At 45.1% G+C, this 9,480-nt stretch overlaps 1 protein-coding gene across 3 annotated transcripts in view; it reads left to right on the top strand.

Moving 5' to 3' along the window:
* The first annotated feature begins 8,931 nt into the window (after nucleotides 1-8,931).
* LOC118222137 overlaps nucleotides 8,932-9,480 on the top strand; it is a 43,024-nt gene continuing 42,475 nt past the window's right edge. For all 3 annotated transcript variants that reach the window (XM_035407487.1, XM_035407495.1, XM_035407480.1), the window contains exon 1: nucleotides 8,932-9,134. In XM_035407487.1, coding sequence (XP_035263378.1) covers nucleotides 9,107-9,134 — 28 coding nt within the window. In that variant the 5' untranslated portion in view covers nucleotides 8,932-9,106. The remainder of the gene's footprint in view (nucleotides 9,135-9,480) is intronic.

Below are 9,480 nucleotides of genomic sequence, written 5' to 3'. Positions count from 1 at the left end.
GGCTACCGCTAACATCAGCGAGGCGGGGTGGCTGCCAGTGTCGCAGGAGCAGCTGCGGGAAGGCCAGGAGGCTGACAGCACGCTAAGAAAGGTGAGGGGCTGGCTGGAGGCAGAAACACCGCCGCAGTGGGCTGAGGTCTCGGCTGAGGGGCCCGAGCTCAAGACCTACTACGGGCAAAGGAGGAGCCTTGAGCTGCGGGACGGGCTGCTGTATCGGCGGTGGCAGGCACCCGGGCTTGGAAGCGACCTCCTCCAACTCCTCGTTCCCCGAGCGCTCCGGCCCCAAGTCCTCGGGTTGGTGCATGGCTCGGTGGGGGCGGGCCATTTCGGGAACAGCAAGACCCTGCGACGATTGAGGGGGCGCTTCTACTGGCCTGGGTGCCGCCGGGACGTGGAGCTGCACGTCCACTGCTGCGACTCCTGTACGGCATGCAAGGGGCCTACCAGGCGCTCCCGCGCCCCTCTACAACGCTACGTGGTGGGGGCCCCGATGGAGCGAGTGGGGGTGGACGTCCTCGGCCCCTTCCCTGTCACTGAGGCCGGTAACCGCTATGTGCTTGTGGCTATGGACTACTTTACGAAGTGGCCCGAGGCGTACGCGGTGCCGGACCAAAGTGCTGCAACAACAGCGGGGAAGCTAGTCGAGGAGATGTTTGCCCGTTTCGGGGTCCCCGCCCAACTCCACAGCGACCAGGGGCGAAATTTTGAATCGCGGGTGCTGGCTGAGGTCTGCAGTCGGCTCGGGGTAGCGAAGACCCGCACAACTCCACTCCATCCCCAGAGCGACGGACTGGTTGAACGGTTCAACAAGACCCTGACTGCACAACTCGCTATCCTCGCCAGCCAGCACCAACGAGACTGGGACCGCCACCTGCCCCTGGTCCTGTGGTCCTACCGAACTGCCGTACAGGAGTCCAGCCTCTGCACGCCCGCCGCCCTGATGTTCGGACGGGAGCTCCGGACGCCCGTGGATTTGGTGTTCGGGGCCCCGCCTGAAAGCAGGGAACCAGCCCGTACAGAGGCCTGCTACTTCCGCCAGCTGCTGGAACGACTGCGGGTGGCACACGACTTCTCTCGCCAGGCCCAGGACACTGCGGGACTGCGGCAGAAGCGCGCCTACGATCAGCACTGCAAGGGGCAGGCCTTCAAGCCAGGTGATAAAGTGTGGGTCCACTGCCCAGTGCGCAAGAAGGGCCTGTCTCCTAAGCTGCAGTCACATTGGCGTGGGCCTGGCGAGATCTTGGAGCGGCTGAGTGAGGTGACGTATCGCCTGCGCATGCCAAATCGAGGGCGCCTGGTGGTGCTCCACCAAGACCGACTCGCACCTTACCAACCACTCGCCACCGAAAACGCAGCTGGCGGACAAGGTAGCAGCCCTGTCCCCTCTACACCACCGGCAGCAGAGGAAATGGCACAGCCCACCGCGGGCCGACCTACTCGGAAGCGACGGCTACCGAATTATTTAATCGACTACGAGGTAAATCGCCTAGAAATTGTGGGTCGTCGGGGACTAGCGACCCTTTAGGTGGGGGCTGTGTGGCGATCTTGCCTGTGTGTAACTAAATAATTGTTAGCTTGTTAGCGGTTAACTTGTCCCGCTCCGCGATCGTGTAAATACTTGTTTATTTTGAATGTGTGTAGCCTGCTAGGAATCGCTTCCGTAGCGCTAGCAGCCCTCGGGTTTATTCTTTGCACCGTCATGTTTCTGTCATTAGTCAATTAGCCAATCCTGTTGTTGTATTCCCTGCCTGTCTCTGTTTTGCGTGTCTCGTGCTGCTGTTTCCCGCTGTATGTAAATTATCCGACCTTTGTGTGATGTGACGTTAAGGCTGTGTGATTGGTTCGTCCCGTTGCGCCGGGGCAGCCAATCACGGCGAACGGGGTTTGACAAAAGCAGGCTTCGCCCAGCTATGATGGTCAGTCTACGAATTACCGTTTGAGGAGATGTCACAAATAAAGCGAAGCTCCCCGGGAGCGATTCGAAAACAGCCAAGCCAGTCTCCGTCTCTGCTTCCTCGCGAAATCGCCACAATATAAATGTAGTTGCAATCGCAATGTTCTGATCTTTGATCAAAAAAATAAATAAAAAAATAAAATAAAATTGCGGCGACAGGATAGGCTACACTGCAATAAAGTAAGAATAAAGGCTCTGGGGGGAAAAAAATGCATTTGAAGGCCGGCTCAATAATACGCTAAAATACACATGTACGCCTACTGATTTCACTAATGACAGACATCTTTTATATAGGCTACTTTTTTTTTTTTTATTCTCAAACGACGCAATTCATTACATGATAAAAATATAATTGTTTATTTCCCAGTAGAAATATAAGAAAAAGCGTATATTTGTTAGGTGAAAATGAAACGTGATCGCATTAGCTGAACATTTGCAAATGTAAATTTTGTCCTTCGCAACTTACAAATTAGACATTTATTATGACGTCGCCAGACTGAATAAAAGCGAACGATCGCAGATAACCGAGTGAAAGAACAAATTTAGACTGAATTAAGACAAACGTATTTTGAATGAACAGTTTCGTCTATATTAAAATTAATGGGAAATTGCACAAATACATGCGGCAATTGATTCATCTCAGCAAGTTATTTACAATTAAATTGTTAATATTGCATGGACCTATTAATAATCTGTAAACACTGGATACATTGTTAATTAGACCAAATCGTATGGTATTTTGAAACAGCAAAACTTCAAAATGATGATGAAATAATGCATAATGACAGTATTGATTAAGATGATAAATGAACTGTACTACAAAGAGGAGGAAACTGAGTTTTTTTTTTTTTTTTTTTTTTAGAGAGGAATATAAAATAGAACAACTTTGTACTTGTTGAGCTGCGGTTTCTTGTTTCTTGACGGTTTCCAAATAAGAAGTCGAATACAAGTCTGTAGATTCCAATGCAGATTCCCAGCACTCAGTCGAAATTCTGAAGCCTCAAGCTGAAATTATTCTCATGAAGAGGGCAATATTTTTTTTTAGATATACATCATACATCATTTTCAAACTGCCATGGGTGGCGCTGCCATTGGTAGCACCCGTAGTTAAACAGTTAAACTTGTCCCCGCCCAATAATTGTAGGCTATTATTACATTACATTACATTACATTACATTACAGGCATTTGGCAGACGCTCTTATCCAGAGCGACGTACAACAAAGTGTATAACCATAACCAGGAACAAGTATGACGAAACCTCTAGAGAGAAGTACCGGTCCAAGTACAGGGAACAACCGCATAGTTCAACTTGGACCCTGGTGGTTAAACTGATTAACACTAACAACGAGAACGGCAACAACGCAATCTATGGAAAAATAAAAATAAATAAAAATACAAGTAGTCGTTAAGACAGGCGCATCAACTAAGTCACCTATGAAACAGCTGCCTAGTTACAACCCTAAGTTTAGTCATTTACAGGGGGGAAGGGAGGGATGGGGAGAGGTGCAGCCTGAAGAGGTAGGTCTTCAGTCGTCGTTTGAAATGGGTCACAGTCTCAGCTGTTCTGACCTCCACAGGGAGGTCATTCCACCATCGTGGGGCCAGAACAGACAGGAGACGTGTTCTGGAAGTGCAGGTGCGAAGAGGGGGAGGTGCTAGGCGTCCTGAGGTAGCAGAACGGAGGGATCTGGCTGGCATGTAGGGTTTGAATATCTTGTGAAGGTATGCTGGGGCTGATCCCTTGACTGCCTGGTATGCTAGGACCAATGTTTTGAATTTGATGCGAGCTATAACAGGCAGCCAGTGGAGGGTAGTGAGCAGAGGAGTTACGTGGGAGTGTCTGGGGAGGTTGAAGACCAGACGAGCCTCAGCATTCTGAATGAGCTGCAGGGGTCTGGTGGCAGATGCCGGTAGTCCAGCCAGAAGAGAGTTGCAGTAGTCCAGGCGGGATAGGACCATTGCTTGGACCATGAGCTGGGTTGAGTAGGTGGTGAGAAAGGGGCGGATTCTGCGGATGTTGTATAGGAAAAATCTGCATGCCCGGGTTACTGCTGCAATGTTGTTGGAGAGGGACAGCCTGTTGTCCATCATCACTCCGAGATTCTTGGCGCAGGGTGATGATGTCACTACGGTGTCCCCTAAGGAAATGGAAAAGTCGAGGAGGGGAGAGGATAGAGCAGGAATAAAGATTAGCTCCGTCTTTCCCGGGTTGAGCTTCAGGTGGTGATTGTCCATCCAGCTCTGTATGTCCCTCAGGCAAGCGGAGATGCGGGCAGGGACCTGTGTGTCCGATGGGGAGAAGGAGAGAAAGAGTTGCGTGTCGTCGGCATAGGAATGATAGGACAAGCCATGGGCAGATATTACAGGGCCAAGGGATCTGGTGTACATGGAGAAGAGAAGGGGACCAAGGACTGAGCCCTGGGGAACTCCGGTGGTGAGGGGACGGGGTGGTGATACCTTACCCGCCCAGGCAACCTGGAAGGAGCGATCAGAGAGGTAGGACTCAATCCAGTCAAGGACTGTGCCGCGGATCCCTGTTGCTGCCAGGGAGGACAGGAGGGTAGAGTGGTCCACAGTGTCAAATGCAGCGGAGAGGTCTAGAAGAATCAGGACAGAGGAGAGGGAGGCTGCTCGTGCGGCATGGAGTGACTCACTGACCGAGAGGAGTGCAGTCTCAGTCGAGTGGCCGGGCCTGAAGCCAGACTGGTGGGGATCAAGCAGGTTGTTCTCAGAGAAGAAAGCAGAGAGCTGGTTAGATGCAGCACGTTCAAGTGTTTTGGATAATTTTGCATATTATCTGCAAAGAACACTAAATTTCCTTTTTCTCCTCTCCAAACTTAGTTATCACTGTAGCAGAAGTTGGAAAGCAATGTTAATCGAAAAGGTTTTTAGTCTAAATGCAAAATAATAACAGGGCGAGCCCAATGTGGACGTCGCACGCAGACGCATTTAGACTCAAAACCTTTTCGATCTGCACTGCAGACTGTTTTTCAGGTCAGTATTTAGAGAGTCGTTGGCGTCATAATCACGTGGTGTGGCAATATCACGTGGTACAACAGCCTTGTATCATAACGGGGACTTGATCACCGGGGACTTGGTCTTTATCACTGTCCTCCGCCTACTGAAAACCCTTGCTTCATTGTTATACGTCGTTCGTTCTTATTATTATCCCTATTTTGGAGCGGTACTTTGGTGGCATAAAGGTGGAAACAGTATTTGAATGTATAATGTCTGTCTTCTGAATGTATAAAATGAAAACACAATTTCCAAGTGTACAGTGTGCACTTGCCACATTATTGGTGTTGCTGATGTTTAAGATGACTCAATTTATTATGAAAAATATATGTTAATTTCTATATTAGATTCGATTTTGTACACCATGCTTAGCTTTAGATGACAATAAATATGGGCGATCATGATGCTTAAGGCAATATTTTATAAATACAAAATATGAATAGATACATAAACAAATAATTAGGTAGGCAACGTTTCCACTGGTAGGCTAAGGTTTTGCCGTGGCGTGGCGCCACGGCAAAATCCTTGCCGCCACACCATAATTAAAAAATAATAAAATAAAAAATATATATTGTATATAGCCTATATTAAATTCATAAATTTAAAATGTTCAACTTTCTAAATATTTCTGCCTAAATGCGCTTTCAAATCCATAGTGCGCGTCCACATATTTATTTTCAAAAAGAGCCTAGGCCGCGCGCTCCGTGCTTGTTCCTTTCTGAGGTGGTCGGAAGACTTGCAGCGCGCGAATGTCGCACGGTCTGTCAAAGCGTCACTTTTTTTTTCTTCAGCCACCGAAAGACAAGGAAAAGGTAGGTAGCGACGCTTCAAATATTACAAAAATACCATAGTGTTAACCAATGTTTTAATTGGACCAAAATAAGTGCCGGTACCTACTCCTCAAAATACATACTGTTTAAAATAAATTAATGTTGGTAATCAAAAGAAGAGTCGGTACTCATATACAAGTCCCGACAGCTCCTGCCCACCTGAAGCACTGGCGTTAACTATCATTCGGTGATGGCAACTGGCGGATCCTAACTCTGTTCGAGCAAGTGGAATGCCTCATGCAGTTGTCTGATCGGACAAGTAAAAGATAAATATGATAAATATGTAACGTTATCTGAAAATAAACAGTGTTTGTTTGAGCCGAAGCTGAACCTGTTCCAGTTGAGCTACGTAGGCTACGTGCCTACCTTTTTTTTTTTTTTTTAATCTAGAGCTACTGTTATAATGGTACAATACATCTGATTAAAATGGTGACCTGGAGAAGCCCGTCCGATGTCGTGGCCGCAAATTGTTGGCAAATCGCCAAAAAAAGCGCGAATAAATATTTATATACTTTAGGGCATTTCAAATGTTTGAGTGATTCAACTACTTCCATTTCCATGAAAGGGAAACGAAAGGGAAAGTGTTTATTTTTAAGGTTTTGTGAATGTAGTGAGCTAGAAAAACAGAGTTAGGCTACAGTTGCTACAGCTGACAAAGAGGGCTGCATTCTAATGACGATTATGATTATAACGAGAGGAGCAGTCTCACAAGCTGCTGCATTGTCCAGAAATGAATACAGATAAAACTAGCGAATAAAAAATATATTAATCAAGCATCTAAGTTAGTTAGGGAATTTTTGTATCATGTGTCTCAGTAGAATTATAATGTAACAGAACAGAATCTTTAAAGCCATTTTTCTCACTTTTTCCTTTTTTTTTTGCATGGACAATGCATGTAAACTCTGTCATTGAGTGTGAGAGAGACAGAGAGAGAGGGCTTTGAATGTGGACCCAGCTCAAATTATATTGTTAAATAAAAAGATAAAACATTCCAAGTACTATTTTGTCATGGTAATTGAGTTAATTTGGCAGAAGTGTCCCTTTTAAAGTGCAATATGTAACTTTTCTTGAGTATCAATTTTGGTTATATAGTCCTCTATTCTTGAAGATAGAACTTCTAGATGGACAATGTGCTCTTAATTGTTCTCACCCCACCATAACTCAAAATACAGGCCTATTTTGCTTCAATATTTACAAACAATACAAGGGTTAACAAACCTTTTATGGTTTTAAAGTACATCTAAAACTACTTTTTAGCTCTTGCAAACTGTTATTCCTTGTATCAAGAGCTCGTCAGAGGTATAAGATAGATTTAGATATTAAAAAAAAAAAGTCTCAAGAGGCTATGTTCCCCCACCCCCCCCCCCCCCTTTCCGGACACCCACCACCACACCAAGAGATCAATTCCACAGGAAACACCTAAGGTAGGTATTGTTATTGTTTACTGGTGTTAATATGAGAAATGAGAATGCAAAGTTATTTACAGAAACTGTGTATAACTGTGAAAATGTAGAATTTGAAAATACTTTACTGTTGATGCTTAACTGCATTTTTCTCAGAGTGCAATCTAATATAGCCTATATTTTACATGAATGCGCATATATGGTGCTTTGCTGTGTACAGTACAATTATGTTTTGCCTGATCTGCAATGTGGGCATTTCTATCAGCATAAGAGTAGTAACAGATAGTAGTAGTTTATACTTTGGCAAACTTTCTTTACCAAAGCAGTTCATAATACATGCTGTTAACACATATGACTACAAACATGACTAACTGCCAACTATGGGGAAGTTAGTCAATATTATAGAATTAAAAAATATGTGATATGCGAACTCAGTTATGCTCTCAATTTACACGAAGGCCTGTGTGTATGGATAATGAATATGGACACCCGCAACATTTCTAAAATGGACTTTCGCAATGCTGGAAATATCCGACAAATATGTTCAAACATGAATTTATTACCAAACTAAATGACTATTGTCAACAAAAATATATTTTAAATGTTCATAAGTAAGATCCCCCGATTGAAAGGTGTAGTTTCTCGCACCTTTCAATCGGGGTTTTTTTTCCCACCCAGTCTCCGATAATGGCTCCAAGCAGCAGCACTGACACTGCCACCGCAAGCACGTATACGGCCGTCAGCAACAGACTATTGCCCGACATTACACATCCGGTCTCCCCGAAAAAGTACACCAAATGTCAAACCGCAAATATGAAGACGAATGACACGCCTAACCTAGGCTACTCCAACTTCTTCAGTGCGCAGGTGGCCGGCCGTTCCTATATTCAGCCTTTTGCACGCAGCATTCAAATGGTACATGTCAATACAAATAATGTAAAACAGTGAATCGAGATTTAATAACAAGAAAGCATGACACACTATTGATGATAACCTGCAAAAAGGAAATAGTTTACTTTTAGCGGCTAGACCACATCTTCCGTAGAAAAACGCCGCACATGAAGTAACCTCTTGTCAGTGAAAGTAGACATTTTTAATTACCAGCTGTCATAAAGAAGATCCGCGTAATTTTGGCAAATATCTTCTGCTGCAAATGTAATCTGAATTTCTCGGGTAGCATTGCAGTCAAGCAAATTTGTTTGTAAAAGTATTTAATAAATTCATCTGATTCTCTGGGTCCGTGCATGCACACATAGTGACGCCTGTCAACAGAAAATAGTCATAGATAAACTGTTAGATGTGTCCAGTGTAAGTGTGTACTGTTGTAATTTTGATGCATCTCTGATATGTTTCGCAATATTTATCGCTGCATAGTTTTACTTACCCACGTCAACGACAACAGCGCATGTCCAAGGTAAAATAGAAACTTCACAGATGGTAATAAATTGTTCACAGATTCTGCAAGAATTTGCATGATATCAATTACGGTGTATTGGGCATATATATTAAACACGTTCAAGTATTGTTACATGAATTCACCAACTGCAAGGAAAATTAAACGTCGGCTACTCAAAGAATGTATTATCATGATCAGACAAGCAAGCAATATGCCGAAAAACACCCCTTTTAAATCGTGCACCGCGAGATTTTGCGAGGAAGTTTGTGTCGTAGCCTATGGGAGGAAGGTGGCGTGAATACATATTGCGTAACCGAAACCAAGGACCGGTCAGCGTCTCCCGGACTACACTGTGCGTAGTAGGCTCCCGCCCCTTTTACATATAAAAATCATGCGGCAGCGCAGCGTCGCGCAGCCTGTCCAGGACGCACGGAGTGACAAATTAGATAAGGACACCCCGTTAGATATTCTCAGGACACGAACACGGCAAACAGGACACGGCAAACTATGACAGGGCCGTTCCTTGTCTATACTGGTAAGTGTTACTCCCTGTATCATTTGAAACGTAGCCTATAAAGTGTTACGTCCCTCCGCCTCAGGTGGGGTTGCTGGTCGTTTGGACACACGTTTTTGTCTCGTTACAGGTAATTGAGAGCACCTGTGGTTAGGATTTTTTTCCTATTCCGTTAGATAGGATCGGGGAAGCCCACAATGGAGTTAAATGGTAGCGCCACTGATTGGTTTAATCACTCTGGATTTGTATCACCTGTTTCGTCCAGTTGGGCCGATTGAGTTGGGGAAAGGAGGGCCATATAAATCGTTTGATTTATATGGCTTCTTTTTTGATAGCGCTGTTCAGTTTGATAACTGGGAGTAACATG

Source organism: Anguilla anguilla, chromosome 1, assembly GCF_013347855.1.
Source record: "Anguilla anguilla isolate fAngAng1 chromosome 1, fAngAng1.pri, whole genome shotgun sequence".
Taxonomy (NCBI): Eukaryota; Metazoa; Chordata; class Actinopteri; order Anguilliformes; family Anguillidae; genus Anguilla; species Anguilla anguilla.
Note: the sequence above shows the minus strand (reverse complement) of the source record. Positions and strands in the feature narration are given on the sequence as shown.